The 17746-nt window shown below is 42.1% G+C and overlaps 1 protein-coding gene across 2 annotated transcripts; it reads left to right on the top strand.

The window, feature by feature from the left end:
• Positions 1–691: 691 nt before the first annotated feature.
• Positions 692–14088, top strand: LOC122813012 (monocarboxylate transporter 7-like). Of its 2 annotated transcripts, none has more exons than XM_044085115.1 (6): positions 692–933; positions 3306–3559; positions 5272–5415; positions 6712–6840; positions 7482–8321; positions 10306–14088. In XM_044085115.1, exons 2-6 carry the CDS (start codon positions 3325–3327, stop codon positions 10569–10571), a joined length of 1614 nt encoding a protein of 537 aa, XP_043941050.1. In that variant the 5' UTR covers positions 692–933; positions 3306–3324; the 3' UTR covers positions 10572–14088. The 2 variants fall into 2 exon arrangements, with proteins under 2 accessions (XP_043941050.1, XP_043941051.1); XM_044085116.1 differs by lacking the exon at positions 692–933 and adding an exon at positions 2903–3149.
• Positions 14089–17746: the final 3658 nt, after the last annotated feature.

Genomic DNA, 17746 nt, shown 5'->3' with positions numbered 1-17746 from the left:
AGTCATCATATTAACAAGGATGAGTTACACTGTTGTCTTAAACAACGTCAGGGTCGAAACGCCCACTTACTATATTGAGGGCAATATGTTTTAACAGTAGGTAGACATACCTATACTGTCAGAAAAACATATACAAAATGTATTATATGTGTAACAGCTGAGCTACAGCCAGTTAAAAATACACATGTGGAAAACAGGAAATACTTTGAAATACAGTCGATCTGTCAACTAAAGGATGAGAGTACGGCTTAGTTTTACAACACTACTTCACCCGCTTAAATTGTCAATAAATGTAAAATAAAAACAGGCAAGAGTCTTTGATAGTAAGTTCCTTGGCGGTACCCACAGATGGTGCAGTTGTATACTTGTCTTTCGTATGTCATACATTAAACAACAAATAACGTAACAAAGCTGGAGGATATACACATCTTTGATAGTTTAGGGATGCCACCCTAAACTATGCCTAAATCACTTTCTAGTAACAGCAGGTACCCAGCATGCTGTTCCCAATTCCTGGTAACTGTGTTCCAGTGAACTAAGTACGCGCAGTACCGCTGTTTATAAGCTGCGCGCACACAACGGCGCGTGCACCCAATGGACTTGGCAAGGACCAGCTGAAGCCGGTCTAAAATGCTCACAAGGAGAAAAAAGGGCAATTGGGGTGAAACATATAAAAAGGGATGAGGCTGCACTGAGTGCAGCATTACCAAGTTGTCATCTCAGCTTCTTCAGCGGCAGGGTCGAGGCAGACACCCATGGATTATAACAAGATTTTATGAAGTATTTCATCGGCTTTTTATTTTTGTAGTTTGCCTCGCAGGCAGGGGCTGAGTGGAGTAATTTTAACTTGTTTTAATTTTAAGGAAATGTTATAGAAGGGAATCTTGTTATTATTTGTCGTTATCTGTCTTGACCATTAACACCTCTGCCAGGGTAAGTTGAGGGTGCTTTGTACAAGTAGTGTGATTTGACTTGCTTGAACAATGTGTTTGACAAGTACGTGAAATTGCTGTGATCAGTAAACCGGCAAGTAAGTTGTGGAACTTGCGGGTGTTTAATAAAGTTAATGTAACATGACTTGCTTGAACAGTGCTGTCAACTAAAAAATAGAGTTTTTGTATCTACAGAAACTTTGAAATAAGTGCATTTGGGTGTAGCACTAAAGGAAAATCATTTATCCACACTTGATTTGATAATTCATAAGTGGCATAATACTAACTAGGCGTAATACGGTAAAACTGTCATTATCACTATAAATTGTTAATGGAGTCCAGATTGTCATTAAAACTGCAGCGCAGTTATGTTTCGGTTGTTTTAGCTTCCTAACATTTTTTATCAGACTGTATTTTCTAGCAGGATTTAAACAATGCAGCCAGGAATACCTAATGATTACACTCACAGCCACCTTATGAAAGTGCTGGTTCACGAGACAAGAGCGAGCGGGATTTTATCAGCCAGTTTGATTAGAGAAGCTGACAGCTCCCAATAACAGTTGTCTTGGGGGGGTGGGGGGGTGACAGCGACACATTCTGGTTCATTGATCAGTGGGTTTTCGTTAGAGAAGCTGACAGATCCCTTTAGCAGTTATTTGGGTGGGGGCCAAAGTGATTTGGGTGGGGGGCCAAAGTGACAGTGACACATTCAGGTTTATAGATCAGTGAGTGAGCCGTGGGTTTGGTTAGAGAAGCTGACGGCTCCCCTTAGCAGTTGTCTGGGTGGGGGGACATAGTAACACTTTCAGGTTCACTGATCAGTGAGTGAGCCGTGGGTTTGGTTAGAGAAGCTGACAGCTCCCCTTAGCAGTTGTCTGGGTGGGGGGACATAGTAACACTTTCAGGTTCACTGATCAGTGAGTGAGCCGTGGGCTACACTGCCTCGAGCAGCAGCGGCGAGTTATGCAAATGCTGCCTTAGCGCAAGCAGTCTGGAATGAACCGGCTCGTCGGCCCTTTGACTGTTTCCGACTACGTAATTCTGATGATGCAATTAAAGCACTGTGTGTACTGCACAGGCAAGATATGCTACCACCTACTTTGAATACAGGGTTGTGGCTAGCTCATGCTGTACACATTGATGTTATGATCTCCTTGGCATTGCAGCGTAGAACTAAAGCATCCATATTCATACAAAACCCACTGGTATTTCAGTTAGTGGTGCAAAAGTTAGCTGAATTGAGATGCCACTTTCCTGAGAGGTATATGTTACAACTAAATGAAAACTCCAGCCAAGCTAGAACTTCCACTGAGTGACCTCTCAAACCTTTTGTATCGGAGGCTCATTGGATATATCCAAATGAACCCTATGAGCATCAGGTGTTTCAGCTGTTACTGATTGTTTTTTTCTGTGACCTTCTCACTCCTTGTTGTTTGAGGTAAATGTTAGAAAACAGGAATTGGGTAAGGAAGATAATGTGATGTGTTGAATGTACACAGACTTAATGGAAATACATCATTATTGGATAGATAATTAGCCATTTAAGTACTTAAATAAAAAATACCCCCACCTTATGCAGTTGTACAAAACATGAATCTCCTGTTTGTGACTGTCCAAACCTTGGTCAAAGGTGGTCAAAATGTTAAGGACTTAATGTCCGTAAGCTGTGTGCACATTAAGAGGCTAGTTCCTGCAGAGGCTGCAATGCTATCTACCTTCAGGTACAGATATTTTGGGTTGCATTATTCTGCGTCCTAATGTTGGGCTAAATGTTTCGTGGTTTGGGCTGGTATAATTGTTAAGGTGTTTATGTCACAGACAAAAGTACAGGGTTTGATTCTCAACATTGAAAGTGAAATTGGTTAAGCTTAAAATGGCACACAAGGGCAGATAGCCTAATAAGAACCTACTATGTCACCCACTTGTGCACATTGAGTTCTGCTACTGGAGTCTCCATTGTAATTTTTTGTGATAAATACTTTGGCTACCTTTTGCCCAGTCCCTGTTATTAGGATCCTTATTCGAACTTGGTAAAGTAGTTGATCAGTAGTACAGTAATGGATACCTGCAGATTAGCCTAATTCTGTACATATTCTGCATATCCATTTTGGTTGACTTGTACCAGTTTCTTAAATTGGGATAGCAGCGGTAGTCCAGTGGAGTGAATACTGCCCAAACATCAGTAGGGGCCAGTGTCCAGAGCACTTCCCCCCACAGGTGAATATTACTGTGTGTTTAATACTGTTCTTATATTGTTCATCCTGTATGTGAACGGAGCTAAAAAATGTTTAATATATTTGTACAAAAGTATATGTTATGTTTAAACTTGATGTATTGCCTTATGTTTTTCATAATTTTTTCTTTCTTTTCCAGAGAGCCTAACTGTTAGACCATGGCACCCCTTGCTAAAATGAGAAGCTGCACATCGGCCAATGTTTACACAAAGGTCCCTGATGGTGGATGGGGATGGGTGGTGGCCGTTGCTTTCTTCTTTCTGGAAGTATTGACTTATGGCATCATTAAGTCATTTGGTGTATTCTTCAATGACCTGGTCTTATATTTTGATGAAAGTAACAGCAGAGTGTCGTGGATATTGTCAATCTGTACATTTGTCCTGACATTTACTGGTAAGTACATTAAGATTAAAGTTTTATTTTTTGGGGGTGGGAATCACAGATATTTATCCAAAATGATAATTTTTCTTTTAATTTGCGTCTGTGAATGTACCATATATAACGTGACTAATAAATGTCCATGTTAGCAATGGATTAGCATTTTAATTTGATTATACCTAACTTGCTCAGATAAGAAAACAAATGCTACTACGAACAGTGCTTTGTCCCAGACTGCCAACATACTAAAGTGTATGTAAAAAGCAAGGTTACAGTGCCTTTGTTTGTGAAATTATTGAAGGCCATTTTCACTGTATTGTACTTTATTAGCACTCCTTAACGTTTCTTGCATACATTTGTGTTCATGATTGAGAATCCTGGATGTTACATTTCCCCTCTAGCAATTAGAACCTGACACAATTTGATGTAATCAGAGGATTTTATGGGATGTGGAGGTTGAATTGATTGACTGTGTTTTGCAGTTAAATTACTGTTTGTAGTAAGTAAATGGTGTGTTAATTCCTTAAATAGGTATATAGATAATTACTATGCTAATGACTCCAGTAGACCTTTTTAAGCCAAGAAATTACCTTGGGAAGTAAAGCAGCAAGGGTATAAAACTAGCCTGCACCTGAGTCCCAAAGTATGTCCAGGAATGTGATAAGCATGCACCTTTGTAAATCTCCAGGAAAACTTAAACAAAGGAGCTAATCATGCTCATTCACAGATTTTGTTAAGGCAGATTATCTGTGTTATCTCAGCAGGATATTTTGATCAGGCAGAATAATGTATGTTGATTTGCTTATTAGATGTAGTAAATTGAATGAGTAGCTGTAACCAGTCTATTGAAATGTTTGACGACATGGAATCTGTCCCATTTTTATGTTAGGTTTAGTCTCGTAACATGCCCTGTTTTTTTCCCTTGAACAGGGAAATGTATCACAGATATGGAATCATATACAGTTTCTCTTTGTATCTTTAATGAGCCTATTAAAAACTATTTTGTCTCTTATTATATTGATACTGATGGGCGGCCACGGTGGTGTAGTGGTTAGTATTGATGCCTCACAGCAAGAGGTTCTCCCGTTCGATCCTCGGCTGCGGTACCTTCTGTACGGAGTCTGCATGTCCTCCTTGTGGTCCCGTGGGTTTCCTCCGGGTGCTCCGGTTTCCTCCCACATCCCAAAGACATGCTGCAGGTGGATTGGACACTCTAAATTGGCCCTAGGTGTGAGTGCGTTTGTGTGTGTGTGCCTTCTGTGGAAGGTTGGGCGCCGGGCTGGCAACTCGATACTGTAAAACTCCACTGCCAATCGTGAGCGGACAGGTGATCCGCTGTGGCGACCCCTAACCGGGAAAAAGCCGAAAGAAGAAGAATTATATTCATACTGATGATCTCTGAGCTCATGGATACAGCAAAATAATTTTAGTTTAATGGGTAGGTGGCTTTAACTCAAAGCAGTGTTGGTTTGCCATTACTAAGCATGCTTACATCAATATTTAAAAAGATTGTTTTCTGACTTTAGCTAACATGCAAACATATATTTTAAGTACAGTTTCATATACAGCACTGTTCATACTATAAAGAGGGAAAAAAGGACTATGGCATTGGATTTGAGCAAGTTTGTCAGATTTTTGTTCTGAAAACTAAAAAAAATAATCATTTTCTTTAACAGCTCAATTTTTGTTTGCATGTTCTAATGTTTGTCTTAAAATGTGTTTTTCAGCTCCCTTGTCAACTGTACTGAGCAACAGATTTGGACATCGGCCCATTGTGATGATTGGAGGGTTCCTTGTTGGTCTTGGAATGATAGCTGCATCCTTCGCAAGTGGTGTTGTTGAAATGTACATCACCATTGGAATAATCTCTGGTAAATTAATTTGCATATGACTGATACAAATAGATATAAGATGCTTTAAGCCAAGCAGTTCTGCTGTGGTAATGGCTGATTGGTTTAGGGTTGACTTTGGTTGGGAGTTTGCTTTCATTGAGGAACCACACTTAGAGAAAATGCACTTTTTAAATAGCTTGCCTGTTTATAATAGGTGTAGCTTGTTGATAAAATCTTGAGGATAGTGGCCCAGTGCAAAAAAAAAACAGAAAAGAAGACTATATTCCTTTTCAGAGTATGAATAAATCAATAACCCACTCCCTGGTAATTGCCGATCATCCAGGGCAACGTGACAAGAATTTCATCTGGTTTAACTTCAAATACTTTGGATTTCAGTATGGAGGTAATAACTGAAATTGGGCCTAGTTGCTCTATTGCAGCATCCACATTGAAAGGAGTCAAATTTGGAATGCACAGAATGAGTCTCCCTTTTCTGTTTGCTCTTGCTGTATGGCTGTTTTAAAATTCTGTTTACAAGGAAACAGATCTTCCAAGTGTGTTATGTTGGAGGCAATGTAGACACTGGGGGGCTAGATCTGATTTATTTTTTCCTCTGCAGCGTCAGCTTACACTAAAGAGCTGCCTCCTGTAAATGTCTCAGTAACTGTCAAACTGGCAGTAAATGTAGAAGAGATTGAAATGAAGGAGGGGGATAAATTAAGAAGTGGCAATTGGGGTAAGCTTGCATTGTTGACTTTTCATCACGCCTGAGGACTGGAAGTTTAAAGTAGGATAGCAACATGGTGCAGTATCTCGGTGCCACTGCCTCACAGCACTTGGCTGTCTGGTTCATTTCGCATCTGGAGTGTCTTGTTTGTTGCTAGTTTCTCCTCCCTTTTGTCTATGTCTTTTTTCCCCTGGAGGCTCTGTTTTCATCCATCGTCCTAAAAATATGTGGAAAAAGAGTGCTTCAGCAGTTTAAGTGCACGTGCCCTATGATGACCTATGCTAAGACTGTTTCTTGAACTAGTCTCTCTGCTTGCTACAACAGGCTCAGGCTTCCATGGCCTGGAATTAGGTAAAGGGGCTTATTAAAAATGGATGTGAGGCTGTATTATAAGCATACAAAAACCTGACAAGTTGGGTAAATTTCAGTACCGTTGTGATATACAGCATTGGTGTATAGCATCCAAATGCCTTTGGGGTTATTTTGCTTTTAATAATGCATAGCAATGACACGCAAAACTGAAGCTCAGATGCCATAACTTTTGAAAGAAAACTGCCATCTTGGAGTAGACTGTAATAATCTTACCCTTTTTGTTGTTCTTTTCACAGGCCTCGGATATTGTCTTTCTTTCCTTCCAACTGTCTCCGTTCTGGCTTTGTACTTTGATAAGAAACTCTCCCTTGTGGCGGCACTTGCATCTACAGGAGAATGTGTTGCTGTTTTCGTTTTTGCCCCAGGTAAGCTACCCTCATTAATTTTACAATAATTTAAATGATAGCAAAATGCAAGTACATATTTGTCCTCCATATTCCTTACTTCCTTTAGTTAAATATTCTGTTAGTTTGACACAAAGCATTTCAGAGTCTTTTGAGATTTGCATATACTACATAATGGTGGGTGGCTTGTGAACTTTTCTTAAATGATTCCCCACTTTCTAACAATAGCTTAGAGACAGCCAGGAAAAATACATTTTCTAACTGCTTCTTTTACAGTAGAGTTAAAACTCCATATTGTATTATTTGCCTACCTAAAGTCAGTGGGTTGCTGGAGGTAACCTTGACAATGTGACTATGCAGATGTGAATTGCATGTTTGCATGGTAACTGTACCTCAGCTTAAGTCTTCATGCTTTGTTACTGTTAACACTACAGAGAGTAATATCACTTGGGGTGTTGCAGTCATCTTCAGATGCAGAAAAATGAGGTGTGGCAAAGCTGTAGTGCAGTTTAACTTCATACCATTGCATGAGTCTGTTTGTTTCTAAAAAAAAAGGCTGGACTCAAACATGCCTGGCAGTACCAAAAAGAAAATGAGTTGAATGCTTTGTATCTGGCATATGTACTGTAGACTTACTTGAATTTCTCGTCCATTGTTTTCAGGTTTTACTTTCCTGAAGGACCTTGTTGGTTGGCGTCATTGCCTTCTAATTGTGGGAGCGCTTCAGTTAAACATTATGGTCTGCGGAGCGTTGCTTCGGCCAGTAATCATTAAAAAGGAAGGTGCATCACAGAGTGAAAACGAAGAGAGATCCTCACAAGCAGGCGGTTTGGAAATTAAGTACATGCTGGAGAATGAACTAACTTGTAGTTCCTTTAGCTCTGTAGACTCTGGAGTTGTTCTTTCTACCTCATGTCCTAATATTCCTGGAAGCATAGCTGTACAAGGGAATGAATGTGAATCTCCAAAGGAAAATACTCAGATGCTTCCTGCAAGTGAAAATTTAAAAACAAAGCCAGGGAACATACTCCTAGACTTAAGTTTGCTTAAGGAGCTCAATTTTATCTGTTATGCACTATTTGGACTTTTTGCCACTGTAGGTTTCTTTGCCCCACAGTTGTATGTTATTGCACTGGCTGTTAGCCTTGGCATTGATAAAGACAAGTCATCATATGTACTTTCTACAATGGCTGCTGCTGAACTAGTTGGCAGAATATCTGCTGGCTTGATCCACAACAAGAAGCCAATACGGAAGGTATATATTGAACTGATCTGTGTGCTGCTGCTGTGCGTGTCGCTGCTTTCATTCCCTTCTGCATCTGGGTTCTGGGGATTGATGGTCTGTAGTGGAGTGTTTGGCTTTATGTTGGGAACAGTGGCAGGTACACACATCCCACTCTTGGCTGAAGATGATGTGGTCGGGATTGAGAAAATGTCTTCCGCAGCTGGAGTGTATGTCTTCATCCAGAGCTTTGCAGGATTAGCTGCACCACCCCTTTCAGGTATGTGTTATTTTATAGCAATGTTAAATGCACTGTAGTCAAGTTGACCTTGTGTTGTGGAACACTGCTGACCCTTTTCCTGTGTAGGGCTTTCGCAGGAAGATGCATCAGTATGTCTTGGGGGGTGATTAAGGCATAAGCTGAAGCAGGGGTAATGCTCCTCATGACAGCTGAGGAGTGTCTTTGGTTGTTCAGTATTATGAGGATGTGAATGCCCAAGTTAGGAAACTGGTGCATATGCAGCATTTGACAAATAAACTGAACAATAAAATGGACTGTAAGTAGCTGACTTTGATTTTGTTAACTAATTTTCTGACCTCCTGCATTCTAAAAAATATAGTCCCTAAACTGTGTCACAGTGGCCAGAAGCTTAATGACATTTGTGAGCTTGCATGAAGTTGAAATCATTTGTCCCACTTGAATATGTAAATCAGAATTTGCAATGAGCAAATATTAGTGTGAGGTGGTGAGAAAAAGTGGAAAATAGCATGAAGTGAGTTTATTAAAAAATATATGCTACGATTTTGTTTTTGTTCACCATGCAGTTTTCTATGGTCTGTAAGCAAAAATATGGCACATGTTCTCCCCTTCCATTTGAAGGGGGTCAGGATCTTCCTAGAAATGAGGCCATGCTTTCCTCTTGTTTGCCGCTCTTATCTGGTTACAGAAATGCTGTCAGACAACCTAATGAGTTACATGTGCAGGCACCCATTGGAGCCTACATCATGATGCTGTATCTAAGAGGATTTTACTCCCAAGATGGCATTTACTGTTCCATTTGGTGTAATGTAACCATATTTGCTATTACTGTATCTAGCAGGCTACCAAGTGTCATGTCTCCTCCACCACTGTGTCCTTAAAGGGCAGTATCTTGCACTTGTTATGCATGCCAACCATACTTGGGTGGGTTTGTGAATATTCTTAACCAGCCAAGGAGGCTACTGAAAACTTGCAGGTTCTTTTTATTCTTGGCTACACTGAAAGGTTAAGTTGTTAATCAAACTACTTCCAGCTACAAGTATTCAGCAGTGGAAACACCCTTCAGTCTCAAACCAGTCCTGATATTGGGAGACAGATTTCCCCACCACCACCCTCTGCAGCCTTATGGCTCTAGCAGCAGTAGCCACCCTTACATTGTAACACGCTGTCCATCTTATAGTTTGTCAAAAACCTCAATGGTAGACGTGTCCTGTACCAAAATACTCACTCTTTGGTTTATATTGGAATATTTTTCAGTTGGTGGTCATCTTATCATTAGAACGTGCATTCATATGGTGAGTGTAAGTTGCGGAGTGTAATAAAAAGTCTGGTTTGCATTAATGACAGAGTATACCGTGTGTGTATGTGGTAAACAGTTTCTTCCCTTGGCTACATTCCAATCACCACATGTTTCTTTTTTTGCTCTTGTTGAAAGGATGAAATGCAAAAAGATCCTGTGTGATGTGTTATGGTGAGAATTTAGAAAAAAAAACACGATCTCCTAACTCTCTGCTCTGTTAAAATACATGACACACTTTTGGTCATTGTGGAATAGTGTCTCACACACAAGTAAAGTGAACTGGAGAACAAAAGTCACAGTTGTTTGTCTTGGATAAGTGGTTGATCTAAATGTGTAGTCAAAGGAAGTTGTTTATTTGGACTGCTAGATTAGGTGTAGCTCTGTTCTTTTCTCACGCCTACTTACTGTAGCCACAGAAAGTATGGACGTTTTTAATGGTTTGTTCTGTATGCGTTTCAAAACTGAAAAGGTTCAGGACCTATTTCAGCTGCTTTCATGTTCAAGTATTGATTGAGTGGTTCAGTTCAAGAATTAACTTGCTCTAGTTCCTAAGCTGACAGGTTGTGTAGGAAGGCAAATAGGAAATTTAAAGTCCTTACCATGGGTTTTGCTTTGTAGAATGTCCATGAACTAATTAAACAAGAAATATCAGTTAGTATCTTTTGCTACATGGTTAATATACAGTCTTTTTGTTTTGTTTTCCAGGTTTACTGATTGATAAAACACAAAACTATGGCAGTGCCTTCTATTTCTGTGCTGGCGGGATGGCAGTAGCTGCCTTGTTCTTGGCATTAGTACGACCCTGCAAGGTAGGAGTCTGCAGAAGAGGACATCAGCCCAAGACAATATACTGTGAAGATTCAGTGGACCATAAAGAAGACCCCAATGACTTGAAAGATGTAGTAAATGTGCCTGAAGATTTTCTGGAGATGGATATTAAACCAGATCAAGAAGATGTGATCTGTATCTGAACTGTCAAAATCATGCAGTACAAATTACTGGAATATTCCTAGAAATTCTGAGCTACATGCTGCTTATGATGACATCTGTAAATCCATTTTGTAGGGAAGAAAGTGAGTTACATGCCAGCTTAGTTAAAGGGAATTTTAATGTTTACCTCATTTGCTGTCTTCATGTACAGAATATATTGCCTGTGTAAAGAGTGCATCCCAACTCCTAAATTGTTTTCTGAAGCCCACACCCCCTCCTTATTTGGGTACATTTACATTAGTATAAAGAAGTCGCTTCTTAAGTACCGGAGTCTAACAGTTGCCAAAGCTCAAGCAAATGATGTTAAAAACGTTTTGATATGAGCAGGGCGCTTTTAGTAGCCAGAATTCACATCTGTGCTTCAGCAGCTTGTTAAAAGCTAATTTTAACTAGTGTAATCTACAATTCTGAGTTACTCTCTTCAATTAAACTATGTTGTTTGCTAAAACATGTAAGTAAACAAGGTGAGCACACCCAAGGAGCAGTGCACAGGACTGTGACTGGCAGTACACTTTTTATCACTGCATAGTGGAAAGAAGCATTCATTTTTTGCAGTTTTTGAACTTCAGCACTGTGCTGTCACATCGAGAGATTCAATACTCGCATCATTCCATTCCAACACCAAGAAATACTTTTTTTTTTTGTCTAGCTAAGAAAGTAATAATTTTGGGACTTTTTAGAACTGCATGTAATTGTCACCTAAAGTCCTTATGGGTAGATGTAGTAAACATATCTTTTATTAAATTAAGCTTATCTTCCTATTAGCTGTTAACAAGAGTTTGGTAGCTGCCCGTCAACAACTTGCTGTTCCGCATTACTTGCTGAGGAACACTGAATGCCAGACACTCTAGTTCTGGAAATATGAACCAGAGTTTCTTGAACAGCAGTTGTCAATGTTTTGTACTAGCTGTACGTTTTCTGGGAGTGAGGTCTTCCATTGGCCCTAGAAGTTGTGTTATCTAGGGTAGTAATCAAAAAGTAACTGGTCAGCCAAAGTACCAGCTCTGTATGTTTCATTTATGAGTTTAAAGGCCTAAAGGTAATTAACATTTCATTTTTTTTTTTTGCAGTGGGGGGGGGGGGTGCAGTTGTAATGCTGGTATTTGCCCCTTTCACTGTCGTGCAGCTCACAAACTTGTTTTCTGATATAGGGAGTATAAGCATGAAAATCGGATTTAACATTCTGAGACATTTTTTTATTCCCTTCCAACAAGTAGTTTTGTGCTAGCCATTTTTGTTATGGCTTAACTTGTTTTCCAGGACTTGAACCCTGTAACTACTACTTCGGGTTTGATGGTGAGATTGAAGTCTAGCCTTTCATGAGGTGATTGCTGCAGTTTGAGGGTCCGCAGGGTGGGCTCATCTATAAGCATTCCTATTCCATTCCCCCTAACAGTGGCCATGCTTGATCCAGCAGTATAAACAGAAACCCTGTCTTTTTATTCATTAGTCAAGCCTTGAATGAACAAACATTTCTGGTGAGATTAGGGCTGCATTATTATTGGTAGATAAAGTGTGCTAGTTGTCACCTATCGTATTAGTTTCAGAGACTGGATCAAGACTCACTTTTTGTAGAGTGAGATTTCTGAGTAGGCACAAATGATATAATATGAATTCTGATAATAGCAATCCTTTCAGAAGGGCTCAGGGAAGCTGACTCCATCTTATTTAGTATGTTTCAACTTATGACTTACTAAACCAATGGGGTTGTCTGCATGGAACCCTAAAGAGCTGCTGTAATGTGAACCACAGCATAAATGAGTTTCACACATCTGCCGGTGCAGGCGTACCTCATCATGCATAGTCTTTAAGGCACTGGCAAGAATTGCCCCTACAAAATTGCCCCATACTCCAAAAATAAAAAAGGGAAACAACCAATGTATGATAAACGTCACACTTAAAAACAGGACAAGACTGCCTTAAAATTAGGACAAGACTGCACGATATTAAGTGTACCAAACTTTAAGAACTCCACTTGTCATCAATACAGACTTCATCAGAATAACAAAATGAACATTTATTTCAGTATTTAAATGCAAAACTTCCAAAAGAGTATTGACTTGTAAAGGACCATGTAAAATACATAAACATGACTGAAAAATACACACAAGAAAACAGGGTATATTAAAATTGTATTGGTAAAAGGGAAACTGTATGGCAAATAATGTTAAGAGCTGATGAATACCCTGGCCTAAAATAAACTATGAATATTAAGTGTTTCTTGAAAGATAGGAGTTGGAAGTTAGGGATTAATTATGGTGCAAATTTTCAAATGTTTTTTAAATACTGACATGAATGTTAGTTTTGCTATTCTGATGAAGTCTGTATTGCCAAAAAGCGGAGTTATTAAAGTTTGGTACGCTTAATATCGTGCAGTCTTGTCCTTCGGTTTTGTGATTTTTGTTTTTAAAATTGCCCCGTTGTAGTTTCCAGATGCACCAATGTGGTTGTCATGTTCTGGCTGTGACATGTACCAGTACCCTTTTGCCACTGCAGATTTCTTCCAGTGGTATGTGCAGCTTTCATTTGATGAACCGGGTTTGGGATCAGTCTGCTGGTAAAGCATCCAACAAAGTATTATGTTGTCTGTAGTAAAAAAAAAAAAAAAGGTCTGCTTTAAGAGAAATGGCCTGCAGCAGTCATACTGTGAACATCTTAAAAAAAGAAAAACATGCACATCAGTTGCTGGATTCAGACTTGAAAAGATTCACAACAATTAATTTATGTTTTAAGATTTACTGTAGTACATTTTTATGTTTTTCACTTGAATATATATTAAAGAAGCCACACTGTTTATTCACTGCTATGTAAATTATTTGGGAACTTTATAAGTTTTGTACATGTGAGGTGGGCAAGAGAGTGCTTAACCTATTTTCCAGCCAGTAAAAATCTGTTGTGACATTCCTATCCCTTTTTAATTGAAGTTTTCACTGTCAGACAACACTTAAAGTTGCCTAGTCTGTTTTCTGCATTACTAGAATCTGCCATACAGTACTTTAGAGGGGAATAATTAGCGTTATTGTTTTTTCTCCAAATTATGTTACCCTTCACAGTCTGGTCTTAATTGCTACACTGAAAACTTCTTGTTTTCTTTCTAAAAAGAAAAAGTGCAGGTGATCAACAGATTTGTCCATTTTTTGTGCCTTAAGTAGAATACCAGAATGTTTACTCCACTTCAACAGTTTACTGTAGACAAATAGGCTTGTTCATTTCATGTGAATATGCTACTTGTACTTTCATTGTTACTGGCTGGAAAAGTATAAAAGCACCTTATTTTACCTCAGGGCATTTTGTTTGCAACTTCAACCTCCAAGTGTTATTTAAAGAGAAAGTATAAAATGTACAGTAATTTATATGCATTTTCTGTATATATTTGTGAATGCAGCTTCAGTATTTCAAATGTGAATAAAGGTCTGAGGCTGTCAAGTAAATTTTTTGTATTTTGGTAAAGTTATTAAATGCTAACCCTGAACTTTTTCAATAAAACACTTGAATTAATGTCGTAGATCTGAGTGTTTATATTTAAATGTAATTTTATTGATCAGTGGATACTGCAGTCCAAGTGTCTGTGGGAGTAGAACCCTACCACTTTGATCTTCTAGAAAAAGAAGTTATGTACTTACCATAACATTCCATCCTTGTTGTCGATCTTCATTTGTCCTTAACTGATGCGGCTCAACTCGGCCATTACTACAGCTCGCGCAATCCAAAAACTCGAGCTTAAGCCCTACTCATAATGCCTCTGCCCTAGTTACCTCAGATCGAGTTTGCAGAAAGACAGAATGATATAAACATAATGCCATCGTACATATTATATCTGGAATCTTTTATAGATAATCAGTAATAATGACTACATGTTGCCCATTCCAGGAAAACAACTGCTAGGGCAGGGGGAAGGAGGGAGGGAAGTCAAGGACAAATGAAGATTGACAACACAGATGGAACATTATGGTAAGTACATAACTTCTTTATCTGATGTTGTCAATCTTCATTTATCCTTGACTGATGGTGTGTGACATCACCTTAAGTATAAAGGTTTATCCTCAGGAAGGTTACTCTGTCTCTCTGAAAAAGAGGAAAAAGAAGATCTGAAGTAGGACTTCATTTGTCAGCAACCTTTGGGATACGGATACGATCTCGGATCTGAGCCGGCAACTTCTATCACAGCATAGATCCAAGCTCCTAGCTCCTCTCTTTACCCATAATCCCCTGCCAACCCTGACTGACCTCAGATCTAGTTTTCCGCTCTTCAAGCAACAGCTAGATTCCAGAGCTCTTGGTGTATTCTTGTGAGAAAAGAAAATTTTAATTTCTTTCTTGTACTCTTTTTGAGCGAGTGTTTGTGTGTGTGTGTGTAGGTGTTCCCTGGTCCTATTTTAACTACTTTAGCTTAAATTAGCTTAAAATTTTTATCTTTTTTTCTCCTCCCTGCCCTCGCTGGTCGCAGTGTGTGTTTGTGTAGTGTGTAGGGGCCTAACGTGTGTGTTTTCCTTTAGTGATGTCGGAGGCCCCTAAAGCTATTTTTTTCAAAATGCACCGGGTGTGGTCACAAGCTTTCACTGGCTGATGGCCACACGCGGTGCGTTAGGTGCCTTGCGGTTGAACACCTCTCCTTGGGTTGCATGATTTGCTCTGTGTTCAACCCCAGGGCACTTAAGGATCGGAGGTCGAAGCTGGTTCTGGCGGGCCTTTTGCCCCCAGACCCGGCTCCGGCCTCCAGTACTTCTGTGACCGCTACCCAGTCTTCGGTAGCGGTCAATCCTGCCCCCCTCCCTCCGAACGGGACTCAACCTCCCACTGTGGCTTCGGCGGTGAGGGAGGCCAGGAAAGAGAAGCGGAGGGAGAAGCACCTTAAGTGGCAGGCCAAAGACTCCTCCTCGGCCCCGCCTACCAAACGGGCTTCTCCCTCCAGGGTTTCTGGTTCGCCTCCTCCTCGGATCCGATCCCCTTGCTTCTCACCGGGACCCGAGGAGGAGGTGACCCGGTTCCCGTCGAGGTCATCGAGGTGGCACTCCAGGCCTGCCTCGGTGGCCTCCTCGAGGTCCACCTTCAGTATGTCGGATGTGGACATGGACCGGATGATGAGGAGGTTCATCCAGGCCCAGATGCAGATGGGACTGCTCTTGCCTCCCCCCCCCTCTGGGGGGGAGCTTGACCCCCTTTTTTGCTCCTATCGCTCCTTCTCCGACCCGACTCCCGAGTTCGGAGCTGTCAGAGCCGAACCGCGTTGGATTCGGGGGTGGGTCAGAGCCGACAGTGCCAGGCACTTCGGCTCCGACTATTCCCTTGAGTTTGTCGGATCCGACCTGTCGGAGCCGTGGGCCGAGCTTCGGATCCGAGGGACTCGGTGTGCTTTCGGCCCCGTCCCGGTTGGTGCGCGCGGGTCCTTCGGATCCGACAGTCTCGGCCCCGGGTCCGATCCCTGCCTCGGATCTGAGTGGGAGTCGGATCTCGGATCCATCAGAGAGTGGCTCCCCCCTCAGCTTTCGCAGTGGTGGAGAGGGTACTGTTGAGTACATCCAGGCCTCCGGTCCTGGCTTCGGCTCCTCCCTGCACTCCCTCTCAGCTGGTCCTGGCTCCCCTCACCCGGCCTTCGGGGCAGCCTGCTTCAGCGCCTCTAGGTGTTCCATTGGAACAAGATATTGCTGGTGAGGACTCCTCGGACAGCCCCCCTGAGGAGGTTCCTCACAAGTCGAAGTGCAAAAGGAGGCATGTGGACTCCCCTGAGTCCCTCACTGAAGATACGGACTTGGATGAAGGGGAAGGCTCCCCAAGGTCACCCCCTGAGGATGTCTCCTTTGGAGACATCATGGAAATGCTCAGAATCGGGGGGGGGTGGTCAGCCCCCAAGGCTTCCTCCGACGAGTCCGTATTCCTAGAGGCGTTCGAGGCAGGGCCATCTACCTCTTAGGTGTCCCCTCCCCCCGACCCCTTGGTGGATCATATAGCCACTAGGGCTTGGAGGGAGCCGGACACTGTAGAGCCTATTCCCAAGCGCCCGGACAAAATCTTGAGCCCCCCATCAGAGAGAACCCATTGTAGCAAAGGTCCCCCTGTGGATGCCATGTTGGTGGCGGCAGCCACCAAGAGAGAGTTGGCTCAGGAGAGCCCCACGGTTCATCCGCCAAGCAAGGAGTCTCATGCAATGGACCGCATTGGGAAGCTGGCCTTCAGTTCAGTGACCTTCTCCTTGAGGGCCATGAACTATATAGCACACGTCTTTCGGATGCAGCGGGATCTAATTAAAGAATACGCTGCTTCCCCCCCAGGGTCCATGTCGGAAGGGGACAAGCAACTGTACTCCTCCCGAATGTCCACCCTACATTCTATTTCCAACACCTCTATGCGACTCTTGTCTCACGCCACTGAGGGAGCCGCTAGAGCAGGCGGAGTCGGGCTGGTCATGAGAAGGCAAGCCTGGCTCCGACATTGTGACTTCTCGGAACCCTTTAAGGTGTCATTTGCAAATGCCCCTTTTGATGGTTCTGCTTTGTTTGGCAAAACCGTTCGCGACACCCTTGTCCAGAGCGAGAAAGACGGGAAGACGTTGTCTGCCATTGGAGTCCACTTCTCTGCTCCCCAGAGGTCCTATACCAAGAACCAAAAGGGTCAGAAGAAGATGTGGTTCCGGAAATCGCATCAATCCCAGTCTGCTCCGGACAACCAGTCCTCTCGTGGCAGAGGAGGACAGGGACGATGTCGCCCTAGAGGCAGAGGGGGGTCCCAGGAATTTTGGGTCCAGAGAACCTTTCTCTGAGAGGCCCACGCAGAACCCCTGAGGGGTCGGGGGACGTTTTTCGAAGCACCCTAGCAATGTGGGAGTCCATAACAACGGATCGCTGGGTGCTTCGGGTTATATCCAGAGGATACCAAATTCCCTTTTTGTAACCCCCAGAATCAGAAGCCTCCCCGATGTACCACCCAATCAGAGGGAGGCGGCTGCTTCAGAAATTCAGCAGCTCTTACAAAAAAGAGCCGTCCAGCCCATCCCCCCAGATCAGCACGGATCAGGGTTTTACTCCAGGTTCTTTCTGGTGCCAAAAAAGATGGGGGACACGAGGCCCATCTTGGACCTCTCTCTGTTGAACCTGGCAGTACCAAAAGTAAAGGTCCGGATGGTCACTCTGCAGTCTATCCTCCCACTACTACGGGAGAA

Source organism: Protopterus annectens, chromosome 10.part0, assembly GCF_019279795.1.
Source record: "Protopterus annectens isolate FY-2018-M chromosome 10.part0, PAN1.0, whole genome shotgun sequence".
Lineage (NCBI taxonomy): Eukaryota > Metazoa > Chordata > Ceratodontiformes > Protopteridae > Protopterus > Protopterus annectens.
This window is presented reverse-complemented; position numbering and strand designations above follow the sequence as displayed.